Genomic DNA, 25,799 nt, shown 5'->3' with positions numbered 1-25,799 from the left:
GTAAGACTCGGTCAGGTGGAGGAAGCCACTCACTTGTGAGACAGTTAAGTAACAGGACAGACGACGTTCATGGTTGAGTGTTTCTGATGCTCCTGGCGCCGATCCTCTAGGAAAGGCCCCCCACTGGGGCGCGTGCGTGCGTGCGTGCGTCTGTCCGTCCGTCCGTCTGTCCGAAGGAGGCGCTCCACAGTGCCTCCCTGGCCAGAAACCGCAGTTCACGGAGACCGCGTCTTGTTTTCTTTGCCATGGTTTTCTTCTGTGGTTGTGATTTTCTGCCTTTTCTTTGTCCCTGGCCCCCGGGGGGAGCACCCCGTCAGTCCCCTGTCTGTGAGCAGCTGTGACGTCACTGCCCTTCCGCCTGCCCGTCCCAGTCAGTCTGCTTGGGCCCGTGGGCTCCCCAGTGCGCGCGCCTCTGGCCTTGCTAGCTGCCCGGGCCGTCCTGCGAGCCCAGCTCTTCCGCCAGGCAGGCCTCCGGGGCTTGTGCCATCCCCCCGGCAGCTCCCCGGCCGGCGCAGGTGCGCTTTCTCCCTGGTCACAGCGGACCGCTGGCCGCTCCCCGCCTCGGCACGACCACGCTCGGTGCCCACCACCAGGCTTTCTGTGAAGCCGTCCTGCTCTGCCCTTCCCCCCGGGCTTCCCGCCGCTTCACGGCAGCCGCCCGCATGAGCTGTGAGTTCTTGCTTGTTCAGAACACATGGGACTGTTTGCAGGTGATGTTCTTGGCTTCACTTTCTTTCCTCGAGCATCTTGGAGATCCATCCTGCACTGTCCGGAGTAGGGGGGCGGGAGGCATTGGCATGTCGTGGTGTCCTGAGGGCCTGTGCTGATGTCACTGGGCTGGGTCTTGGTGCTGAACGTTGTGGGTCAGTTTTCTCCGGAAGCTCAGGGCATCCCGAATGCATTCACTGAGGTCTTGTATTATTTTTAGGAAGATGTCTTGAAGTGTATTTAAGTGTCACTGTTTTGGTTTTCCCCGCCCAGACTCCAGCGAGCTGTGTGCTGGCTTCCTTCTACCTATCTTCTTCTTGTCTCTTTTCTCTCCGAACATTTCCAAAGATCTTTCCTCTTCTGCTGTGTTGTCTGCTTTTCTCGTTTCCATCCTCTGTGTGTGTGGGTCCTTTTTCTGTCTCGCCTCCCTCTTGGCGTCCTTTCGCTCCCGTGTCCTGCCCTCCCCCCGGGACCTCAGTTTCGGCTCTGCAGACTCTTCCGAGCTGGCGGCCCCCCCAGGTTGGAGATTCTTACAGGGAGGCCGGTTCCGCTTTTTGTCTATAGCAAAGCCATGTCCGGATTTGCCTGAACTGCACTGCCTGGGGCTACCAGCAGGGGCTTCATGGAGCCCAGCGCAGCCGTGGCCCCTGTCTGTGTGGCCGTGGCCCCTGTGTCTCTCCAAGCCCAGGCTGGCTCAGGAGGCCACCCACCCTGGCCCCCTGATTTCTGCCCTGGGGGCTCTGCCCCAGGATGGGAGACCCTCCAAGCGGTTTCCCTCGAGGAGAGGTACAGGTGAGGTCTGTCTTCCTGGCCGCAGCAGCGCTCCTTCCTGGCCCCCAGGACGCCAGCCCTGCTGACAGCATCTCTGGAGAGGCTGGGTCCCAGGACACCTTGCCCTCGCAGCCCTATCCCCCACCCACCCTGTGATCTGGCAGAACTTGCACAGTGACCTGGAGTTTGTGTGTTTTTCCTCTTTTTCCTCTTTCTGGGTTTTGGTGAAAATGTTTGTGTTTTATTTTTTCCTCTTTTCCCTGTTCGGTCTGATTTCTAGAAGTGGGAAATTTCAGAACTAAGGGACAGCCATATTCTTGGTAGGACCTGAAGTCAGTTGTTAAAGCTTCAGCCACGATTCTCACTGCTCTGGTCGGTTCCTGACCTCTGGTGAATGTGGTGGAGGGCTGCCTCACCCCTTTGTAGATCCCCTCCAGCACCTCCCCATACACACTGACATTAAGAGCCAGGGGCCTGGCGAGGACCCCCTCAGTCTGCCGGGGCTGCAGGTGAGCCGGCCGCTATACCTTGACCCTTGCGCTACCCCCTGTGCAAGAGAGCTTCAGGAGAGCTTCTCACCTCTGGTCACAGCGAGGGTAGGGGGAAACTTGGGGTCTCATCTGACACCCCTCAATGGTTGACGGTACCATTACCATGATCCCAGGGTCCCCTTTTTTCCAAGTATCCATCATGTGCAAGGGCCTTGACAGCCAGTGACTAGACCCAAGCCAGCCCCTTGCTTTGGGCTGTTTTGGAAACAGAGGTGCAGCTTTTCCTGTGAGCCTTTTGGAAGAGTTTGTTCTGGCCTCCTTCCTCACCAAAGTGGGATATAAATGCAGAATCTAGGGGCTTGTCCAGTGGCTGCACCCTGCTCCGTGTGTCAGGATTGATCTTTGGGGATTCTGATCACCACACTGTGTCCCAAAGCGGGGGTTTATCTGGCTTTAGTGACTTATTTGAATCTCTTGTTTGTCTTGCAGGAATAAAGAAGGACCCAGCCAAGGCCTTTGTGCCCAGGACTGTCATGATCGGGGGCAAGGTGAGGTGATGTCCTCTTTGCTCCTTGCTTGATATTTACCCTGAATGCACAAACCACCATGCTTTTTGTCCGTGCAGACTGTGACCCCACTGGAGCACCGGCCGCCCAGTGGGCTGGACACCGCGGTGGCTCAGAGCCAGCATGCGCACGGACTGCCAGAGGCCCTCTCCTCTGCTTCTCCAGCTGTGCTTGTGGACTGAGTTGGTTCAGTGTCCATCAGCGCAGCAATAGGAGGGAGCTGAAGGGGACCCCTGCCTGCCAGGCACGTGACAGTGGGGGTCCCCAGCCCCAGCGGGCTTGCTGGCCCTCCATCTGATGGGGCAGTGCCCTTTCTTACATAGGCACCACCCTTCCACACCTGTGCCCAGCTCTCAGGTCCCAGCAGGCTGCCCACTCACTCCCCTGCACTCGTGTGCTGAGTGGACATAGATGGCTGGTTGCTTCATCAGCCGGATGTGCACCTGCTGGGAGCTCAGCCTAGCTTTCTTTCATTTTATTCATGACGGTGCATGCTTTTGGACATGTGATCATGGAGTCCCAGTGTGTTGCCATTACTCCTTGATGGGTCTCCTCTTCGTGCTCCGTGCTCTAGGACCTGTGTCCCCACCTCTCCCACTTTTCCCCAAGAGCCTCAGCGTCATCTGAGAGCATGAGGAACACTGTGGGGCAAGCTTCTCTATGGGGGGCTATGGGGCGGAGCCCAGGCACTGTCTGCCCCACCAGCTCAAGCACACATGAGGGTGGGTGGGAAGTATGAGCACCTGCCTGGGGCCAGTGAGCCTCAGCCAGCAGCTCAGCGCCTGTCGGTTCCTTTTTCAGTATCCCAGGGTGCATTTCTTAGAGGTACGGGCTTTCAAACAGTTCTTTAAATGTTCACTATTAAAATTTTTCAGTCTAGAGAATAGTAGAAAGCATGGGAGTAATATCTATACACCTATCCCAGACTCCTACAGGACCATTTCAAAGTCAATTCCAGACATAGTATCACTTCACCTCTAAATACTTGACACACATTCCCAATGATGTTTTCCTCCCAAACCGCTACAGAAACAGACTCTTTTTAACACCACTACACGATTCCGTCTTCCCACGTAGATAGTAAAGTTACAAATGTCTGGAGCAGTTTGTTTGACTCTGGACCCTGGCAAGGGTCTCCCCTGGCAATTGCTTGCTGTCTGCTGCATCTTGTCATCGGTAGAGCTTCCCCCCATGCTTGCCTCTTCCCCCTCCCTGCAACTGATTTGTTACAGAGATTGGGTTGTGTGTCTTCCAGATATCTGGCATGTTCTAGTATGTTCCTTAGTTCCCTGTGTTTCTTGTAAGTTGGTAGTCTAAAAGTCCTCCTTTTATCTTCTCATTTCTGAAGAACTAACTACAGTCGGAGACAAGTCTGAGGCTGCCAGGCTTCAGCACAGGCTGATGCGGCCGTTGGGAGAGGCTGTCTGCCAGACTGCATGCAGGACAGGCAGGGAGGCCACTTGGCCAGGCGTGACTTCAGCAATCCAGCACGGGGCCCCAGGACCCTCTTGAGGACCCTGCGCTGCCCTGAGCACAGGTGTGTTCATACTGAACTTGCCCTCCGTCTCCAGGCGGCCCCCGGTTACCACATGGCGAAGATGATCATCAAGCTGGTCACATCCATCGGCAGTGTCGTCAACCACGATCCAATTGTGGGCGACAAGCTCAAAGTGATCTTCCTGGAAAACTACCGAGTGTCTTTGGCTGAGAAAGGTAGGCCCAGGGTGGCCATGTTAGGAAAGCCCACCCCTGCCTGGCTGCGATATGGGTGGTCATTGCTGGTGGGGCAGATGAACTCTGCCCTGGACAGCAGGCTCTCCCAGCTGGAGGGGGCCTTCTTCTAGCAGTGAAAGGCTTTGGGGAAGCACTCTGCCCATCACCAAGTGCAGAGAATTACTCTCAACCTCAGACTTCCTTTGTCTCTGTACTTTCTCACTTCTGCCTGTGACCTCGTTCCTCCCACTTCCTCTGCTCCCCGGCTTTCATTTCTGCTCCTAGAGCTTACTCTTGCTGGCAGGATAGGCTACCAGGTCGGCCTCCTCCCTCCCTTCTCCCATCCCCAGAGGATGCTTCTGCTCTCACCACCGATGTGCTCTCAGGGGCATTACCAATTTCTGATCTGGGCCGGCACCTGCCTCTTCTGTCCTTTCCAAGGGCAGCTTAGGGCCTGACATTGCGACCCTTGTTGAGAGGTCCATCTCGGGCTGTTCCTCTAAGGGTGTATGCCGCCATCTGGAGAAGTTCCTGCAGCCAAATGTGCCTTGGAGCTGGGCGGGGCTTTCTAAACTGGCCCCTTCTGGAGGTCCTGGCAGGAACCAAGAGATGGGAAGCCTGAGCCTGGCATCCTGGCTCTGAGTAGTAGGTACTTCTGTAGCTCAGACTAGCTGCTGCCTTCTGCCCTGAGTCACTGAGTAATGCTGTGCAGGCTGACTCGCTCTCCTCTCCCACCAGCTCGGCCAGCTCATCAGACCGTCTCTGGTCCCTCGGCTGTCACAGACCGTATGTGGTTCAGGGTCAGTACTATGGTTAGTTCTTCACTGAGCTTCTGACACGTCTTTGTCAAGCCTTTGCCGCCTGGAACCTCCCCCTCCTCACTGTTATTTGGGGCCGGCTGGCTCCTGGACATCTTTAGAACGACTTGGGGTGCCTGGTCTAGGACATCAGAGCTGGGGGTCTGGGTCCCGCAAGTGCCCCCCTCCCCCAGCTAGCTCCGTGTAGAGCTGCATGGGGGCTGGGGATGTCCGTATCTCTTTACCCTGGCTCCTTGTGCTGGACCTTGAAGAAGGGCTGGACTCTGCTCTTTGCTGACCCCGAGTGCCAGCCACTGGGCTGGGGAAGCAGCATCAGCTCCATGGACAAGATGAGGATGTGGGGGCAGGGATGCCAAGGCAGGGTAGGAAGATGTAGCTTTCCCACCAGCCATGTCTAGGGGGCACAGGGAGCCCACCCTTGGGAGAAGCCTCAGGGCCCTGGCATTTGGGTCATCGTGGTGGCTGGCCATGCCCAGTCTGCATACAGCATAGAGTGACTCGCGTACATGTGAACACAAGAGAATTGCCCCACCTTTGTAGTTCTCTGGTTCCATGAGTCTAGATTCCTCTTGAAGTGCTTGAAGGAGCCTTACAGGCTGATGGCATGAGACACAACTCCTGTCGGGATGAAAGGGAATGATAACACCAAAAGCCAGAACCAGGGGCCCCGAGACTATGGCTGGGCCTGGTCCCTGGAAGGTTCCAGAATAAAGGTCTTTTTTGACCTGGGGTCTTCTCAGGAGTTACCCTCTTGGCCTTAGGCTGCTCTGGATCAGGAAGGGAAGCCCTTACAGGCCAGCAGGGTGGGCTGCAGGGCTCAGGCCCATCCTGGACTGAGCAGGAGGTGGTGCCTACTCTGGGAGCACCAGCCATGGGCTGGAGGAGGGCGTGTGGTGTCCCTACACAGTTCCCAATGGCTCTCACGCTGTGAGCAGCCTGTGGTGACGTACCTTATCGCCCATCTGCTTGCAGTGATCCCCGCAGCAGACCTGTCCCAGCAGATCTCCACTGCAGGCACCGAGGCCTCGGGCACAGGCAACATGAAGTTCATGCTCAATGGGGCCCTCACCATTGGTACCATGGATGGAGCCAACGTAGAGATGGCTGAGGAAGCTGGGGCTGAGAACCTCTTCATCTTTGGCATGCGTGTGGAGGATGTCGAGGCCCTGGACCGGAAAGGGTGTGTGTCCCTCCCTGTGCCATCAGGGCACTGCTCAGAGCATTGAGGGGTGGGAGAGCTGAGAGCACTCCGGGAGCCAGGCCCATGCTTGCTGGGGTGATGCCCGCCTGGTGGCTGGGGGTGGCTTTGGGCATGTTGGCCGAGCCCGCTCCTGTCCTGAGCCAGGGGTGGTCTCAGACCAGGGGTGTGCCCGGGACAAACGCCCCGCCACTCACCCCGGAGGCTGACACTCGGCCCCACCTCCCCACAGGTACAATGCCAGAGAATACTATGACCGCCTGCCCGAGCTAAAGCAGGCCGTGGACCAGATCAGCAGCGGCTTCTTCTCTCCCAAGGAACCAGACTGCTTCAGGGACATGGTCAACATGCTGCTGAACCACGACAGGTTCGTTCTCATGTCCCTCCCTACTGGCCAGTCAGACACATGGGTTTTCCTGGTGGGCCAAAGACTACACTTTGGGGGTCACCCTGGGCCATGATGAGACTTGCTCCCTACTCCAGCCCATGGGCAGAGCCTCTGGCCGCCAACCAGGGCCTGCAGGGGCCTTTGGAGGTGCTTGCCTGCTGGGGGGCCCTGTGGTAGGGGTTGCCGGCTCCATGGTCCAGCCCCAGGCCCCCCCAGCACTGGCTGACTACCCCGAAGGGCTTGACAGGCAGAAGGCGGTTTCCTATGGGGCTGGTCGGAGGTGATTCCTGATCCTGTCTTCCCCAGGGAGAATGGGAGTGTGGGCAGGATGCCCCAGAAACCTCTGGGAGGCGGGGCAGGGTGGGGGCACTGTGCCTCCACAGCCAAAGTCCCACAGTCCCAACTGAGGCAAATGTTGGCCGATGGTGACACCAAGTGATTCAAGTGGAATTAATTTGAGACAAATTACGTTGTAATTAATGTTTTATTACAACGCATGGACACGGAATAACATCCATGTTTCCGGAAGCACTAATTTATAGCAGGTGAGCACCGCCACTTGTCTTTTCATGACATTTCTTTGCTCTGCCCTGTTGGTAAGAGCTGAATCCGGTCAGTGCTAAGAACTGACCTCTGTCCCGCTCTGAGCTGCTGTTGGGTTGCTTTCATCTGTTGCTCGCTGGTGGGTGCTGGGGGCCGGCGTCAGACCAGAGCGCGGCGCCACTCAGCACAGGGCGGGGAGCTTGGCCCTGGCTCAGACTGGGATCAAGGAAACATTGTTCACGGGTTCATGAATGGTCTCTGTGCCTCAGCCATGAATAGAAATGCAGTTCCCTGTTCATAAATCCTACAGTGTTGTCCACAGCATCCTTCCCCTAGATCTCCAGTTCTCGCCCAGTTGGGCTCCAGGAAGGGATGGCCAGGCAGAGCCTCCCTGTCAGCCTGTGCCCCTTCTCTGGCAGGTAGCTCCTCAGCCTGTGCCGTTCGGCCCCCCCTGCGTGGGGAGGGTGTCTTGTAAACAACTACTTCTTGAAAGGGCTGAAAACAAGGTTTTTGTAGAATAGTATCCCCAGGACAGAAGTATTGCTCCTAGAGCCACCTCTGTGGCCAGGTAGACTCTGTCATCCCAAAGCATAAGGACCTGGATGGCCGGGGCCTGGTGACCTCTGACTCACCACCTGCCACAATGGCCTAGCCCCCTGTCTCCCGTTTCAGGTTCAAGGTGTTTGCAGATTATGAAGCGTACGTGGCATGCCAGGCCCAGGTGGACCAGCTGTACCGGGTATGGTTCTAGGGCCCAGGGGTGGCCCTGGCAGGGGAGCAGCAGGGGACATCTATGAGGTCCAGTCCTGGGAGGTCACCGTTCACCTTGTGGCCCTGGGCAGGGTGGCTGGGGGCTCGGTGGGCTAAGTTGCATCATGGGCATGGGCTGTTCAGGGCTTCTTAATCATCTTCCACTCAGACGGTCTCCGTTGTCCTGCTGTCCCGTGGTGAGGCTGGTGCCTTGTGACCCCTTGGGCCCAGGCCGCTCTCCACACTGGCATGTTTCCGCACAGCCCCTGAGCAGGACAGGAGTTTCCTTTCTGCGGACAGCAGAGGTGATGGGCTGTGCCCTCCTCCTCCCGTGGTCTGAGCCTCAAAGCGGGTGTGATCGGGAGGGTGTGGGGAGCGGGTGCGAGCCAGGAAGACTTGTGTGTGCACACAGAAAGCCTGTGTTTAAAAGTGAGAATTAGAGTACTTCCTTGGAAAGGTGCAAGGTGCAAGCTTCCATGTTAAGTAGAGTGAGGGACCCACAGCTGTAGGGACTAGCCTTTCTAGGGCCAGACCACTGTAGTCAGCTCCCTACTCCTTGGTAAAGGTGGACAAGAGAGGAGCATGTGTTTCTGTGTGGAGCATGTGTGGAGCATGTGTCCCTGAGGGAGTGGGCATGTCCATGTGGGGCCTCGTAGGAAGACCCAGGGCCTGAGTTTGAGGGGGTGCAGGAGGGTGTCCCTTGGTACCCACTTCCCTCCCCTTGCTGGGGTTTTCCGGACTCCCAGCCTTTGTGTCTCACCGGGGGTGGCAGTGGGAGAGGATTCTGGCTGTGGTGGCGTGAGTCTGCAGTGGGTCCGATGGATTCTTCCCTAGGTTCTTGGATGAGGCCTGTGGGATTTGTGTTTCTGATGTGTTGTGGTCCTGGCTCCCATCCCCCACCTTTAGGGAAGCTGTCTGCCCTTGGGGGACCCGTGAAAGAACAGGTGTGCCTGGGGCACTAAGTGACCTGGCAGGGCTCTGGGGGGGCACCTTTGCTCCCCTGACGGCCTCAGCAGAGTCTGCCCTTTCGGGGAGGCCCCTCTTGATGCTGGCTTAGTGTGGGGGTAGTTGTCAGGCTCTGGGGGAAGCCGTGGATGGGGGACCACTTGGCCATTTTCCCTGGATCCACTTGGCGAGTACTTACCTGGTGGTGTTTCTTTGTAAGGTGGGCTGTGCCACAGAGTGCTTGGCACATTTTGCGTCCCACGGTCTTCTCAGGCTTCTCACCCCCATACCTAGTCATTTGGTAGCTTTTCTGGTCGGTGAGGGCCCATTTCAGTGAGCTGTTGACTGCAATTTCGTCTTTGATCATCAGGCTGGCCCAGAGGCTGAGAACCCATCTGGGAACAGTCCTGAAGTCCTGGAAGTGCAAGCTGTCTTGCCTGGTACCTAAGATTACTCAACCTCTTCTTCCCTCTGCAGAACCCCAGGGAGTGGACCAAGAAGGTCATCAGGAACATCGCCTGCTCGGGCAAGTTCTCCAGTGACCGGACCATCACAGAGTACGCCCGGGACATCTGGGGCGTGGAGCCCTCTGACCTGCAGATCCCGCCCCCCAACCTCCCCAGGGATTAGGCACCCTGGCAATGGTCTGCTGTTTCTGGAGGGCCATGGGGATTGTGCTGGTGGCTTGGGGTGGGCAAGGAAGGAAAAGCTCAAAAAGGGAGACGCTCCCCGGTTTCCTGCAGGAAAGCAGAGCTTGCAGCCCTGCCCAGGGCAGCTGGCTCCGCAGCTTTAGCTCACCTGCCCCAAGGAGGTGGGGAAGGTGGAGCCACCAGATGGGCTCCTCTGAGACCTTGCACGCACCTTGCAGTGAGCTTGTTTTTAGTTTTGAGCCTCTGGATTCTGGGGTCTGGGCAGGTAGCTGTGGCGAAGCCTGGGGAACTGTGTTTTCTGCACCACATGTGCTGGCCCGCTGCATGGACTCCCAGCCTCCTGGCTGTGCTAGTACTCCGGCCAAGCCTGCCGCTGCTGAGTGGGTGCTCTGGCCCAGGGTTTCCAGACTGATCAGATAAAGGGGCCCTAGGATGACTCAGGGGGACATGAGGAGGATACCTGTGCCCGACATCTAGGGGTCCTTGGCTAGGACAAGGCTGACTGATGCAGTTAGCTTGGTTTTGCTTTTTCAAGAGGATAATCAGCTTTCCCAGGGAAATGAAAGTAGCTGAAGCCTTTTCTTGTTCTAGCAACTAAAAATTGTACTTTTGAAGTTTTGTGCTGGGGAGGCAATGCTGGGATGTATTGCCAAGCCCTCGGGAGCCCAGGGTGGGGCGCTGCCTTGGCTGGAGAGGCCAAGTGCCCCTGCCATGTCCTGGGGCCTGCCTCTCTTCTCTCTCCATTTCCACCAGTGTGACCGCCTTGGAAAGGACTGAGCAGGCCCAGAGAGCCCACTTTCCACTCGGCCTGGATGGCAGGCTGGTGGCGGGAAGGGTGGGTGAGCCTCTCTCAGCTGAGAGAGCCAGGGAGCAGGCTGGTGCGCTTCACCACGGGCTTAATGGAGACACGGGGGACAGCACCCTTCCAGAGGCTCTGTCTCTTTGCATGCTGGATCTGGATGGCACAGGGCTCTGCCCTCACCCTGGGTCCTGATGGCTCACAGAATCAGGCCATGGAGGATTTGCTCATGTGCGCACTTCACCAGAGCTGTGTGGAGGTCTGCTGGGGAGGCCCACGTTCTGAGGCTGTGGTCATACCCCCACCACCTTCCGCTACCCCATTTCTTAGGCTGTGTGTGACCATCACTGTGCCACTTGCTGTTACTGCCTTGTGTGAGAAACCAATTAAACCTTCCTGCCTGTGCTTGGTTGAGCTGGCCTATGTTTCATTCTGTGCCGAGGGAAGGGTGCGGGCTGGGTCCCAGGGGCAGGCCTCAGACCCTCTCTCGTAAGGGCCCATCACTCTGGGATTAAGGACAGACCAGCGAGTGGGACTTAGCGTATGTGTGCTTGAACCACTAGCTCGTAAAAGAATCATCACATCTGTTGTTGTATACACTGTCATCTGGGTGTCAGCATTGTTGGTGCAAATTGCACCTGTCCTACACCAGCCAGTCCTGGCCCTTGGGCATGGAATGCCCTGGGGACCAGAGCATCGCCCCCTAAATTGTGTCGCTACAGGCTGAATCGAAAGCCAGGAGGGACATGAACTTGGGGCTGTTACCCGAAAAGTTGAGAACTGCAGGACACCGGAGCACCGTGGGCCCTGCTGGTCTTCGGTGGGGGCCGGGGGTGGGGGGAGGGCGCTGAGCAGCTCCCAGGACACCCATGCTTCCAGGAAACACATAGTAACTGAATTTATAGCAGTGCATGTCTCGATCTGTTCCCCCCCTTCCAAGGACTGGTTTTGTAATCAGCAGAGGTCTGTCCTAGCCCACAGTTTAAGCTAGTTAATAATCTAAGAAGCCAGCAGGTGGGGGCATCTGGACCTGATTAGCCAACCCGATGGCCCAGCAGCTCACCAGCCCCTTCAGTGCCTTCTCCTCTTCAGTCTGCTTCAGTCTGCTTATCAGACACCTATCAATCAAAATACCAACAGCCTGTATTTTACTTCCTATCCTATCTCACCCCCCCAATAAGGACCTGCGGCAGCTCACACAACATTGAAACAAGATGACAAACTGACCTCAGGAGAGTCGGTTCACGTTTCAACCCATTTAAGAAAGGCATGGTTTCCCTGATGTGAGAATCACTGTAGGCAGGTTGAAGATGCCTCAGAAATGAGGAGGTGTCCCCTGCCTTGGCATCTGGACCCCCTAGCCTGCCCACAGCTGCTACGAGAGACCACAGACCTTGAAGAACAGGCAGGCCGGTGAATGAAGCCCTCTGTACACCCCAGGGAATTTCTGAGCTGCCACGACAGGAAAGTCCCTGAGCCTTAGGACTTGGGAGAAGTCCAGCCATCAGGAGAGAAGTGGGTCCCAGGTGGGTTTGCATCCTCTGTTGTGCGTCACGCCTCTGTACCTGCGCCGCCGGGGGCAGACAGTCCTCTGGGGGGGCAGCTTGAAACCCCCTTTATTAAACCATGCACCTTCTCACTCTTGGGTTACTTAGCTGGGATCCAAGAATCTGACCCTTCACCAGCACTGGGGCCGATGAGAAGCAGGATCTTTAGAGGGTGCCAAGTGGGGGCAGCAGAAGGGTAGGGAAGGTGAGGGGGGGTAGAAGTAGTGCAGGGGAGACTGATTTGACAAAAAGCTGAAAAACACAAGAGCCCCCCGCCCCCACCCAGTGAGTGAACGAGGTGGTGCTCATGGGCTAGAACTAGAGACCCCACACTCCAGTGCCCTATGTCCTTCCATGAACTCATGCCAGGGACTCACTTGGGGTCTATGGGTGAAACCCCAGAGCCTGCCGACCAATACCAGCATCCAGCAAGCTTGCTACAGCGTGAGGTTGAAGGGGGCCTGTATTTTAGGAATATGCCCTCTGTCCCATCTGGAGAAGTGGTCCCCCCCCTTGAACACACCTTGTCCTGGGATGACGCCCCTCCTTGCACGGGCCTCCACATCTGGAAAGGAGGAGGAAAGGAAGGCCCAGGATCCCTCCTTAGAGAGCTGCCCCTCCTCCCATAGGCTGGGCTCTGAGCATGGCCTGGGGGCAGCTGGAGGTGTCACTGAGAACATAGCAGATAGACCACCACCACGAATTTATTCTTAAATAAATGCTCAGTCTAAGGCCAGGTTAGGCAGACAGGTGGGCAGAAAGTGGAGGAAGTGCAGGTCACGGGCACCTCCCCCGCTGTGAGCAGTGGGGGCCCGCTCGGGGAGGCAGGGACTGCCAAGGTAGGCAAGCAGGGTGCTCCGGGTGCAAAGGGCTGACGGAACCATTACAGTCCATTCTGCGTGTGCCGGGAAGGGACAGAAGAACCGATATGGCCACAGTCTCACCGGTGGTGCTGGAAAGCTCAGTGTGGTCCCGAGACCCCACGCCTCCTGCCCCGGGCTCCCCATGCCCAGCTCAGCAAGCGTGGGATCGGCCAGCCACCAGCTGGTCTGCTCTGTCACTGTCTTCCCAACAAGAGCTCAGGTTGAGTGGCAACAAAGGGGAGAGGGGATCCCATGCCTGCAACCTGTGTTTTCCACAGAGATCCAAGCTCCCAGCCACCCAAGGCAGGTGCCCCAGGTCTGCCGGGCCTCCTCTGCCTGCCCCAGCTGGCATCCAAGTCCTCTCTCCGGGGGCACTGAAAACACTGGCAGCCCTGGGCCCCAGGGTGCCAGGCTGGCCGGAGCAAAGGGGAGGAGGGCAGAGGTCTTCATGCTCCTTCAGGCAGCAAGACTCAGTGCTGGCGCCCAGGTTCTGACTTCCCCAGGAATTCCCTAGACGAGATGAGCACAGACATCAACCAAACCCTGAGCATATGCCAGAGGTCTTGCCTCCTCCATCCTCAAACAGCCCATCCCAGGAGGCTGAGAAGGATCCTGGAGGACCACCCCCACTCAGAAAGCCTGAGTTAAATAAACAGGGTTAAATCCCAACCCCATAGGAAGAAAGACCAAGCAATGGGCTACTATTCTTTGTTCTAAACTCTAGAGCTGTACTCTGGGCTGTATTTTCTATGACCTATTCCTTTTATGCTGGAAAAATCACAACCCTAGAGCAAACCCATACTCTTTGAGCTCACAGTCCCCTCTCAGCAACCCAGGTCCTTGATGTAGGAAATGGCAAACCACTGAAGAAATGCAGCTTTCCCTCTGGAACTGCTGAGGCAGCCACAGGAGAGCTGAAATGTGAGGGCATAAAATGCCCTGAGGGCCCATACCAACCCCTCCAGGCTCAGCAGCCCCAGGAAGGCGAATTTGCACCATCCCTACCTCAGCACCTTGCAGGCCACATGGCCCGGAAGTGGCAGACTGCCTGTGCCTGGGATGGGAGGCCAGGAGGCCGGGCAGCACCTGAGTGATGGGATTGGTCCCTGCACAAAAGCCCAGGCTCCTGAGGTGGGGCCAGGCCTCATCCAGTTCAAACTGCTCTTTGCCACCATCTTGCCCTGCATGCTTGGGCTCTGCACCTGGGCCCGGGATGTGGGCCATGGACCCAACCGCTGTCCTGGCCCCAGACCATGACAACTGTGGCAGAGCTGGGAGCTCAGCCTCTTTTCACGGAGCAGCTGAGGACAGACAGGCTTTTGAGAGCTGGCCCAGAGTCTCCTGTGTGCCTATGCACAGGGGCAGGACCTAACAGGTGTGTGGGAAGAGACTGAGGCCTGACCCACAGCACCTGGGGTGCACGTCTGCGCGCTGGATGCTCCCGAGTGGTGTGTCTATGCAGCCTGCACAACCCACACCACAGGGAAGTCACTGCCCTGTGTGATCACGGGAATGCTTCAGGAGAGTGGGGCCATAAACACTCAACCCCTCTCCATGGAGATGGAAGGCTCCCAAGTCACAGCGACTCCTGGCCCCGCCGAGGCACACGTAGGGGTGCTGCATGCCTGGCCTGAGCCATCCCCCCCATGGCGAGTCTGTGGAGGGGGGAGAAGCCTCACCGCAGTATCCGTGGAAGTTCAGGGCTCTTGTAGATATACTTGTGCCTGTAGCCGAGGTCTGAGTGAAAGGGGATAAACTGAACTTTGAAGTCTCGGAAGCTTCGGGATGGAGCAGCAATGTTGTAGAGCTGGGACGAGGGAGAGACAGGTCAAAACCACAGATGGCAGCCCTGCCTGGGGGTCTCCCTGCTGCAGAGACCGGTGAGCGGCTGCTGCCTCTGAAGAGCAACCCAAGCCCCCACCAACAACACTGCTGCCCGCAGCCTGCAGGGCCAGGGCGGGGGGCACGCATACCGACAGGCCTGACGCTCGAGACCCTCTGTCCTAATGCCTCTCTCCCAGATGGCCCCTCCTCAGGGCGCAGCAAGGCGGATGAGCCAGCCTCGTGGGAAGAGCTGCCTGCCATGCAGTGGTATGGAGGCCTGCGTGCCAGAGCAGCCCGGAGGGCTCATCCCAGGGCTGGGCTGTCTGCCTCAGACTTTGCCGTGTGCCTGGGTCACAATCTGTCCTTCCTCAGCCCCTTCCTCCCGCCCCAGAGATGGCCGGGCTCTGCAGGTCTGAGTGGTGGTTGCTGCGCAGTCCCCTGTGCCTACACTCACTGGAGGGAGGGGACTTGGTCCTGCTGGAACCCACTGGCACCCGGGCCTCACTCCCTCCAGGCTGACCCTGCTCCTCACCATCGCCACGCCAGATGGTGCTATCTCCAACACTCACCCACAAACCGAATGCTGCTTCCTGGCAGCAAAGGCAAAGCAAACTCAGCAAAAGCAAACACAGAGGCCCCACAACAGCATGGTATTCCTGACATCAGTCCCATCCCAAAGGCAAGAGAACAGACAAGAGGTATCAACTCTGCCAACTGGGGCCCCCGCATGGGGGTGGGAGATCCTCTTCCTCGAAGGTTCTCTCCCTCCAGCCTGGCTGAGATCCTGGTAGTCAAGTCTCTGTCAGGCCAGGACCCCTGCACAGGGACCGGGAACCATCTGCTTATTTCTCACATTTCCTCTTGCCATCACCGAAGGTATTGGTGACGAAGTCCACACCCTCTAACTTACCTTTGCTCATAAGACATCACCTGTTGGCCCCCACCCCAACCCTGCTGCTGACCTCTCCCACGCTTCTTTTTCACAAGGGGCACCTGGCAGCAGCAGCACCCCTCCACACCCGCGGATGCCCGGCCCAGCCTGAACGGGAGCCGGCTAGATGCCTACCCGCACCAGGGTTGGTGCCCGGCTCTCACCTTTCGGCCAAGCTGGAAGGGCACGACCGGGTCGTCCTCAGCATGCAGGATGAGCAGCGAGCAGGAGATGTGCTTCACACTGTGGGAGCAGATGGAACTGGACCAAGGCCCCGGGGAGAGGTCTGGGGTCTCTGGGCCCACCTGGGTTTAGTGGGGGCTTCACCATGGTGCTCAACAGCTAGAACTCAACTGGCTTTTCACTAGAGAACTACAAGTAGATTTCTTAGATGTTTCTACCACCACTCAGTCAAGTCTAGAGATCGATTCATTCACCAAATCAGGCCCCTGCGTACTTTTTGGAAATTGAAAATGATTATTTATGCCACTAGACCTATTCTTTAAAAGTTACAGAATGATATTTACAAACCCAATAACAGAGGTGGGCCAAGAAATTTATTGCAAATGAAGGTCACTAGAAATGTGTTGGTAAAAAAGCCCACACCCTCTAACCTGTCTTCATTGAAAATGACATTTAAGGTCACCCTGAACGTTCACAAATAAGTTGATATTTTCAATAGGTTCACACGATCCAAACCCGCCAGCAAACCACGGATGGGCTGTGGGACTGGACAGGCCCCAGAGTGTCTGGCTTCCCCTCACTGAGTAAGCCCGACTTTGGGCAGGACCTGGGCCAGGAGGCTCGCCACCCCATGGACCCAGCCCATCTGGTGACCTGTGCTTCTGCTTGCGGCACACACCTGCGCTCTCCCTGCATTCTGCTTCCAGGGGGGAGTGCTTCTGCTGCGAGGGTCACATTTTGAGAGTGGAACAGCCCATCTTTTCAGGATTTCCACTGTAAGTAGTCTGTCCTAACCCTGACCCACTCTAGAAAACGCCTGGGGCTTGTGACTTCCTATGGGTGAAATACTGCCATCCCCTCAATGTTCAGCTGGGAGCAGGGCCAAAAGGCGGCTTTGGGGGCCCCAACACTCACTGTGGTGCTTGCTGTTGGAACCCAGTTTCTTCAGATCATTCTTGAAGTTCCAAAACAATAATATTTATAAACAAGCAGGTTTTTTGCTTATGTCTGTTCAATTTTAGTTTGCTCAATTTTTAGAACCAAAACAAATAATTAAAGGGAAAAATATTCCATTTTTTCACATTCATTCCAGAGTGTATTTTTTTAAATGTTAACTGAATATTTATTTTAAGATTTATTTATTTTAGAGAGAGAGTGGGGGGGAGGGGCACAGGGAGAGAATCTTCAAGCAGACTCCCCACAGAGCCCGACGTGGGGCTCGATCCTACGACCCTGAGATCAAGACCTGAGCTGAAAGCAAGAGTTGGCTGCTCACCTGACTGAGCCACCCAGGCGCCCCAATAGAAATATATTTTTTAAAGATTTATTTATTTGTCAGAGAGTGAGGCAGAGCACAAGCAGGCAGAGGGAGAAGCAGATTCCCCTGCTGAGCAGTGAGCCCGATACGGGGCTCGATCCCAGGACCTGGGATGATGACCAGAGCCGAAGGCAGCCGCTTAACGGCCTGAGCCACCCAGATGCCCCTAAATATTTTTAATAGTGAACTTTGTAACATCCTTCTACAACCGAACAGAAATCAAACGGCTGAAGCGGTGTCATTGTTTGAATAATAGTCTCCTTATTGCTCTAGAACCTGTCAGGAATTCTGATTCTGATGGACAAGTTTCAAATAAAACAACCACAGGGACATGTTGTCTTCCTGTTGCTTTCATGCCATCATGGCCTTTTCCAATCCCTTCTCTCTTGGCTGCAGCTCTCGGCCTGACTTGCCCTTTACAGAGGTCTGATGGTTAGAGAAGAACCCCAGTATGCAGAATTCCATCCTATTTGGTTAAGGTGACTAGTCCTGGGGGTTCTCAGTGATTTTTTTAAATTGAAAAATGAGGTATTGGGGTCCCTGGGTGGCTCAGTCGTTAAGTGTCTGCCTTTGGCCCAGGTCATGATCCCAGGGTCCTGGGATCGAGCCCAGCATCAGGCTCCCTGCTCTGTGGGAAGCCTGCTTCTCCCTCTCCTACTCCCCCTGCTTGTGTTCCCTCTCTCACTGTCTCTCTGTCAAATAAATAAAATTTAAAAAAAAAATCTTAAAAAAAATAAATTAAAAAAAAGAAAAATGAGGTATTGTAGTAGAGTACTCACTTTTCATCATTTGCAAATTTAATTCCACTGCTTGTAATGGGGTCGAGGAAGAACCAGTCAAACCCAGGAAAATAGCGATATATCTGAAGGCGACATGGAAACAACGTGCAGAAGCATCAATTAAAACAGCCACGGAGAAGGCCGAGGTCGAGGGTTCCGACAGAGGGTGCTGAGTGCCCAAGAGTCTCCCCAGCTTCCGAGTGGACCAACCTGAGGCCCCACCAGAGCTGTGCTGGGGCACCCCGCTGCCCCAGACTCTGTGCTTAAGAGGCTCCCGAACTGGCCACGCGTGGCTGCCCACAAAATGGGCTCCCACAACTCCCAGCAGCAGCCGGGCAGGACCGGCTCAGAGACTGTACTTCCCACAGATGTGAGGGCTTCCACCCCTGGAAAAACAGGGGTCCATGTGACTTGGGAGTAAAGGAACATCAAAAAAGTAAGACTATAGAGGACTCCTCCTGTCTGCAACAGAGCACCGTGAGGTCAGGTGGGGGGCTGACACAGCCCCCCAGAACAGGTGGCCAGCCAAGAAGCAGTGGGACAGAAGAAGACACAGAGGAGCCCCCTCTGGGCCCGGCTTGCAAAAGGAGGTCTCAATCCTGGAAGGTGACGAGGTTCTCAGTCACCCTGGGATCCCCACCAGGGTTCACCCAGGGTGTCACCTGGAGACACGACTGGGAGAGCCTGGCTGCTGAGCACCATCTATGCGGACAGGGAGCACGGATGCCCACTGGGTCCATGTCTGCGGAAGCAGCCAAGACAGCAGCTGCCCGCCTGGGCTGAGCCCCACGGAGCAAGGACGCCAGGTCAGCAAACCACGCCTCAGACACAAGGCCTCCCGGGGGTCCTGCTGTCCCTGGACTACCCAGCTGTGAACCCGTCCTTCCGCCTGGCTGCAGAGTTCTAAAATTCCCAGGCAGCTCTGTGGTCAGGCCAGTGCCCTGCACTAAACAAGGATTAATTTTTATTTTATATTTTCTTAAGAGTTATCTTGATAGTAATTATTTTAATAATAAAAATAAGTCAATTTTTAATAAGATCTGTACTTGCCACTGAGAACGGATGGCTCTTAGCTTCTTCACGTATATTAGTGAATGGAGATTCCAATATAAGGGCATCTGGAGGTGTCTCTAAATAAACAAACAGGGGGCTGTGAGGTGAACAAGAAGCCCCCACAGACGCCCATGGGAGAGACTGGTCCCCCAGACTGGACCGTGGATCCCAGGCGCCACCCCCACTAGCCGCTCCCCCCCACCCCAGCCAGCCTTGCCCCACAGACCCTCCTGCATGGTAGGTACATAAGAAGGGCCCACCCAAGGGACTCTCGGGTGGCTGTGATTTGCTCCCAAGAACCACATTTACTGAAGCTGTGTATCAGGAGCCCAGCCTTGATGAGGCTCTCCCAGCTGCTTGAGAACCCATGGGGAACACAGGCTGGGGTCCGCTGGGGGTTTACCCAGACCCTGGCCTCCAGGCCCAGCCCACAGGGCTCCGAGATGACACCAAGCCCTGTTGCTGTGCTGCTCGTCCATCAGGGCCCACCTCCCAGGAACCCACAGCGGAGCCTGGGGCACGGCGAGTGTGCGCAGACACACCATGCGCCCTGCCTGAGCCCTGGGACCAGGAGGGGCCCATGCCTACCCAACCAGCACTCATACCTCCACATAAGCTCCTACCTCGCTCACAAAGGCGCCGCACCAGATTTGTTGCCACTCTGAAAAGGGAGGAAGAAACAGTTCAGGTGAATGATGACCAAAGTTGTCTGAGATGAGACTGTTCTAGTCTTGTAAGTGACCAGAGAAGCTATGGGATTTGTGAAGCAGCTGGTGGGGTTTGGGGCTGGGGGAGGGTGTGGACAAAGATGCCCCACGACTGTGACTGGTCCCTGCTGCCCCTGCCATCAGCCACCCTCTCCGACCAGGATGGCAATGACAGCCCCCAGACCTCTTGCCGTCCCAGGACCACACTGGGCAGGTCCCATGCAGACAGCTGTGGCAGGATGGCCTGCTCCCCGCTCTGCCTGGGTCCCTCTCTGTAGGCATGCAGCTCACTCTCCTGGCAGGCCCCATCCCAACTGCAGCATGCCATCCAAGGTGAGCAGCAAGGGGAGGAAGGAGCCACAGCCACTGCACCCGAAGGAAAGGCCACTGGAAAAGGGATGGCTGCTGAAGGCCTCGGGACTCCGGGCACTGACAGCAGCGCTCCTTTTAGAAACACTCTCAACCTTCCATCAGCAGAAGCGATGCAGGCAGCCCCAAATGGATTAAACTGCCTCCCCAATCTTGGCAGATGTAGGAAGGGAACCACCCACTGCCTCCCCTAAGTTCTCTTGTAAGCCAAGGACAGACTAAGTGGCCAAGCTGTTCACAAACATCCCTAGTCTGCATGTGATCAAAGCCCCGACCCTCAGCCTTGCCAGCCAGCACCTGTACTCCAAAGCCAGGCGATACAAAGCCCGAGTGCCCAGTCTCATTCTGCTCTGAAGACATCTCCCTGAGGCACACCCTGGGACTGAGACGAGTGTGCCCCTCCTCCCTGCAGAGGGACACAGCCACCCCACAGCTGCCTGTGTGTGTGTCTCAGGTAACTTCTTTGGTTGAGGAGTTAAAGTAGCTCAAGCTCTTCATGGTCTTTTGTGGCACTTCATCCCCTGCCCCCACCATGGGAATGAGGGACAAGGCTTGTTGGGACTCATGGCGTCATGGGATCCAGAAGCCACCAGGGCACTTTTGGAGAGACCGAAACGCCCCATGAAAACCTGCTTCCCCATGGTTCCACCACGCTGTGAACTCACCCAGTGCCTAGGGAATGACCCCAAATATACACAGGGTTGTCTCCACTTCTTGCTTTGATCCAGTCAAAAACATGAAGTGCGTCATACGTCATGCCTCGCTCTGATGGCGTTCCTACTGAGTCACCCCAACCTGGTGGGGGAGAAGCAGCAAGAGGAGGAAGTCAAACCCAGCCCATGGAACCTCTTGGGCAGGCTCATCTTCTCCTTTCTCAACAGGCAGCCTAGGCCTGTCCTGGGCAACAGAAGTCTCTGCTACCATCATTCACAACCCCATGCGAGGGGAGTCTGGACAAGCCTGCTCTTCCTCAGCCAGCTACAACCCCTGAACCCAGACAGCCATCCATACACCCTTATCTGAGTCCCGAAGAACAACTGCGCAGACAGGGCAATCAGACCCACAGACTCCTGTGGGCAGATGGTACAGCAAACTCCCCAACCCTTAGGGCTTGCTGAGAGCCAGCCCAAGATGAAGGGCCAGTGAGACCCCAGCCTGCCCAGGAGCCCTTGCAGAACAGGAGCATTCCCAGGGGGGGTCCCTGAGCCCAGATTGGATTCCATGGCCAGCTGTAGCCCAGCTAAAGACAGATGTGGGGAGTCAAGCTGGGGGCGGGGCAAGATTCCAGGCTCAAGGCAACTCTGACCCAGAAAGGGAAGAGGCTGTTAGAATAGCAGAGAAAAGTTAACCATCTCTGCCTGCATCTTCCCCCGGGGCCCTCCCCCCAGGCTCTTGGAAAGGGTAAGTGCCACTGTCATTTCTAGCAACTCAGCAGTGAGTCATCATCAAATGATCTGAAAGCACCACAAGGCTCAGAAAGAGCCAGTTCTGCTGCATAAGCAAAACCCACAATTAGTGGGCACAATAAGCCACCTCCCCTGGGCATCCCAGATGCCAGATGAGGGAAGGGACTACGTGAGAGACAAGACCATCCTGAGAGGTTCAGGGTGTGGATAGGAGGAAGGGATACAGAGACAGAGACTGGGAGAAGTGGAGCTTAGAAATGCAGAGACGTGATGAGAACCGGAAAGAGGAAGTGGTATGAGGGATTTCACTTCCTGGTAGAAGCACAAGGAGGTAAACAAGGAAGAAGGCCGCTCTTTCTATCACCGGTGCTGAGGTCTCTAGCACCCTGCAGGAATAGAAAACCCTTTTTAGCACAGAAAAAAGGGTAAGTGGGTGAACTACTTTCTAGATCCTGATCTGTAGTTTTCCCCAACCCAGAACTTGCAAATAGTCTTCTGTGAAAGAGCCATCCCTGCAGTAGGCAGGACCACCGCCCCCCTCCCCACCAGAGGTCTGTGTGCTCATCCCTGGAGCCTGTAAATATGTTAAATTATGTGGCAAGCACAGAGCGGGACTGAGGCTGCAGAAGGAAATGAGGGCGCTGATCAGTGGACTATGACATGGGTGATTACAGGCTTACCAGCGTACAAAGTCATCACAATGGTCTACTGGACAAGTGAGACAGGAAGACCGAAGTCAGGGTCAGAGACCAGACTCAAGAGGCCATGAGCGGAGGCACAAGGACAGCTTCGAGCAGCTGGAAAAGGCAGGGAACTGGATTCTCCCACAGCACCTCCTGAAGGGCCTGGCCCTGCCAACACCTGGATTTTAACCCAGCAGCTAAAGATTTTGGACTTGTGACCTCCAGAACTGCAAGATAATAAGTCTGTGCTGTTTGAAGACATCAGGTTTGTGGCAATTTGTTACAGCAGCAAGAAGAAACTAACACGACGCCTGTACCCTCAGTCTTAGGGTATTGACACCACTACCCTCCCCCAAGGTCAGGCCAAGCAGGCCAAGCAGCCCTCTGACCTCTGACCTCTGCCACTGAGACTACAGGAGGCCCACGCTTCTCACAGGGCAGCTCCCGGTCAGTACAAAGTATTTTCCTGGCTCATTAAGGTGCACCGTTTTTAGCCTACAATAACTGCAGGTTCTCCGTCTATTCAGCGGCAAAGGCCCTCTGGTTCTTTTTCCTGCTTTCAGAACTTTAACAAGACCAGCTCTTCTGCCCACAAAATGTGTCCGATGACCAGCTTTGGGGGAGTCTGAGTCCAGTAAAGAAAAGACAGTATTTTCTACATTTAAAACGTTGCTGAGGGATGCCCCTCGTCTGCCTGCAGGACACACATGGGAGGACTCTGTCCCCTCACCCCCTTACTACCACACTCGCCATCACTGCAGGTCAGGGCACCACCTCGGCTTCCCAGGGTGACGCCTACACAGCAGACCCTGACTGGAGCGGTGCGACAGCCCAGACTTGCACTTGCAAAAAAACTCACCTCTGTAGTCAAAGGTGACCACGTGGTAACCAAGGGAACTCAGCACCTGGAAAGTGAAAAATAAATACCTGGGCAACAAATCCACACATCTTGGATTGAGGGCAGCTTGCCTCTTACTAAACCCAGCCTGATGTCAGTCTTTGTGCCCTGCACACAGTGGAAGCTTAATAAAGACTGTTATGACGCTGACCATTCCCCATTATAAAACCCACACGTCGGCCGCTGCTACAGGACACGCTGATGCCCTCTGCCTCTGGGATATGGAAAGAACAGCTCTCCTGTGGCTCAGACTACATTCACACAGGTAGCCCCCCCAGGGCAGACACCCTAAGACCAGAGACCCAGGAGGAGGGGCTCTACGGTCAGAGACTGCATCCGGGATCCTTACTGCAACCTAGCATTTCTGACTGTAAGCTTTTGCTGAATTTTTCCATTATTAAAAACAAAATCCCTCTAGATGACGTGTTCTCCTGGACTAGATGATTACTCACAGCCCCCACCTGAGCCTTCCTGGGCTGTGCCCAGAGCCATGTGGAAGCGGCCAGCCACCAACATCCCCCAAAATCACCTGAGGGAGGTGTGCCCCTTTCTCCTTCGCCGGCCCCAGTGCAGCCTGTGGCAGCCACTTCCCTCCAGTCCTTAGCCTCCCACAGAGTCTGCCCTCACCAGGGCCACAGCTGCTCCAGGTGCGAACCTCAACCAGGGACCACAGCTCTGCAAGCGCACCCCCTCCCCGACTTAATCCAATTCAATCGAGGCACAAACACTCCCATGGCCCATAGCAGCGCCTGTCCTCAGTGTATGAGGGACAGAGCGGTGCCCACAAGATGCAGATGTTCCCTCGCATTTGCTTCTGTCCGTCTCTGCCAGGTTAGCAGAGGGGAGGCTGAGGGAGATGGCCCTGCAGGCAACCACACATTTCCGGCTCTGAGCGCCTGGCTGGGAGACCCACTGGCCCCTCCACCAGGTCAGCCTGGAATCTGGTTCTAAGGTGAGACTTTGGTGTGGCAGAGCTCCTGACCCTGCAACTTGGCAGGAGTGTGGCTCCCTGGCCCTGGGTGCTCTCCATTCGTTTTACAAGAGAAACGCAGCATTTAACAATTTCAAATGCCTTCAATATAACTGCCAATATCTGGCATATGATCCCCAAAGTGCATTCATTCCGCTTTCGGCAGCTCTCCCTGGAGGCAGCATTACAGGAGGCGTATAATGTTTATATAAGAAGCATTCCATGGTAGAGGCTTCCATGAATGCAGTGTTGGAAAGGCCAATGCTGATCAACTCTCTCACAAGTACTGGAGGGACTCCCCTCTGCACATGCCTCCTGGGAAGAGCAGGTGGGAAACACCACCTGGGCAATGCGCTTTCCTTCCTATGCCATGTGGATACCACTCTCCCCGCATACACACTACGTATGTGGCTCTGCCCTTCATATACCCCTGTACACAAATCTGCCCATCGAAACCCTGTGAATGCCACTGTGCATGTTCTACACTGTGTGCACGCCGCTCTCCCATCACACACACCGTGCGCGCCGGTCTCCCATCATCAAACCGTGCACGCAGCGTGTACTCAGCTCTGCCCCATCATACAGCCTAGGGACACCCCTCTGTCATACATTGTGTGCCATATTCACCTACCTTGTAAAGTTCCACCCGGTGGTCACCTCCTCTAGAGCATCAGGGAAAAGGAAACAAGAATGGGTGTTAGCACATCTTCTCAAAAAGGCCAGCCCCAGGGTCAGTACTGGAGTGTCTGGGTCCTTGGTGACTTGGTCCCCAAGTCCATACAGGGAGGGTCATTGGGGGACACGTGACCTCCTCTGCACAGCATCATAGTGGCTCCATGCTTGTTTCTGGCAGTACCGTGACAAGCAAGGGATAGTGTTAGCATTTGGGGGATATTTCTTAATTATTGCCTTACTTCTATTTTTGACTAGCTAATACATAGGTACAGTACACAATCCAGAAGACACAAGAGGATACACAGCAAGCCCCCGACTCCTGCCCAGCACGCAGCCCCTCCCTCAGCTGCCTGGTGACCAGCAAGTAGGCAGAAGTGAAGGCACTTCTTTATACGACATACGCACTCTACTTTCTCTCACTTTTCACTCAGTAATTCACAGCCAACTTCCAGAACTCTTTTTAGCGGTGGTTCACACCTTCCTTATCTTGCAGTCGTTCTGGCCCTTTCCTACCTGCTGTGAACCTAAGTTTTACTGCCATGGCCAGCTCATGCTGATGTCCTTTTGCATAAGTGTGCTTCACGTGTGGGATACGTTCCTACACATGGAACTGCTGGGTGGAAGGTGTGTGTGATCATAAGCTTGACAATTACTGCCCAGCTGTCTTCAGAGGGGCCCTGGCCCATCTCCTACCCCTGCACCCACAGATTAGTGTGGAGTGGGCACTTCTTATTACAGACACTAAACAGGCATTCATGCATCCAAACTGTTTCGTGTGTCTATACTTCTTTGTCCGAGCACTACCTATCCCTTCTCACGCTTTGTGCAGCTGTTGGTTGGCTATTACTGTGAACAGACACAAAAGTGGGGATGGGGCCACCTCAGGAAGGAGAGCATGTCAGCGGGTAAACTCACCCTCTCCAGACTTTTTAGCAGTTTTCCTCTTTTATGGTGAGCATCCTGGCCACTTTGCTGTGTGTATGTTTGGGGCGGGGGGTTGGGGGAGGGCAGGGAGTGTCCCTGAGAGAGACAGGGATGAGACAAAGGGGGAAAACCAATGCAATGCGGCCACAGAAATACAAGGGAATGAGTTTCAGGACCAGAAGGAAATACTGAAAAATGTTTTCAGTTATCTTTGGAAAAGTTCATGGTGGCTCTTGTCTAGGTTGTTTAAATTCCCTACCTCGAGCAAAAAGAAGAGGGGTTTAGCATGTGACAGTGCACAGCAGTAGCCGGAGACTGGCTCTCGGGGA

General features: G+C 55.6%; 2 protein-coding genes across 4 annotated transcripts in view; one reads left to right on the top strand and one right to left on the bottom strand.

Annotated features, from left to right (window-relative positions):
• Positions 1-9,796, top strand: part of PYGB (glycogen phosphorylase B) — a 53,659-nt gene extending 43,863 nt beyond the window's left edge. Inside the window, exons 15-20 of one of the 2 annotated variants that reach the window (XM_028123735.2) lie at positions 2,460-2,518; positions 4,108-4,249; positions 6,040-6,247; positions 6,498-6,632; positions 7,869-7,935; positions 9,369-9,603. In XM_028123735.2, coding sequence (XP_027979536.1) covers positions 2,460-2,518; positions 4,108-4,249; positions 6,040-6,247; positions 6,498-6,632; positions 7,869-7,935; positions 9,369-9,521 — 764 coding nt within the window. In that variant the 3' untranslated portion in view covers positions 9,522-9,603. Of the gene's footprint in view, positions 1-2,459; positions 2,519-4,107; positions 4,250-6,039; positions 6,248-6,497; positions 6,633-7,868; positions 7,936-9,368 lie in introns of both variants that reach the window. The other variant, XM_028123734.2, reaches the window with a different exon arrangement.
• Positions 9,797-12,573: 2,777 nt separating this feature from the next.
• Positions 12,574-25,799, bottom strand: part of ABHD12 (abhydrolase domain containing 12, lysophospholipase) — an 89,665-nt gene continuing 76,439 nt past the window's right edge. For both annotated transcript variants that reach the window (XM_028123737.2, XM_028123736.2), the window contains exons 5-13: positions 24,503-24,533; positions 22,863-22,908; positions 20,580-20,709; positions 19,462-19,499; positions 18,836-18,915; positions 17,786-17,868; positions 15,670-15,748; positions 14,430-14,557; positions 12,574-13,260 (exon numbers count right to left, since the gene is read on the bottom strand). In XM_028123737.2, the coding sequence (XP_027979538.1) occupies positions 13,221-13,260; positions 14,430-14,557; positions 15,670-15,748; positions 17,786-17,868; positions 18,836-18,915; positions 19,462-19,499; positions 20,580-20,709; positions 22,863-22,908; positions 24,503-24,533 (655 nt within the window). In that variant the 3' untranslated portion in view covers positions 12,574-13,220. The remainder of the gene's footprint in view (positions 13,261-14,429; positions 14,558-15,669; positions 15,749-17,785; positions 17,869-18,835; positions 18,916-19,461; positions 19,500-20,579; positions 20,710-22,862; positions 22,909-24,502; positions 24,534-25,799) is intronic.

The sequence above is a fragment of the Eumetopias jubatus genome, unplaced genomic scaffold (genome assembly GCF_037043125.1).
Source record: "Eumetopias jubatus isolate StellerSeaLion01/CBP00866 unplaced genomic scaffold, mEumJub1_p1.0 scaffold_9, whole genome shotgun sequence".
Lineage (NCBI taxonomy): Eukaryota > Metazoa > Chordata > Mammalia > Carnivora > Otariidae > Eumetopias > Eumetopias jubatus.
The sequence above is the reverse complement of the archived record's forward strand: the minus strand, read 5'-3'. Positions and strand labels throughout refer to the sequence as shown.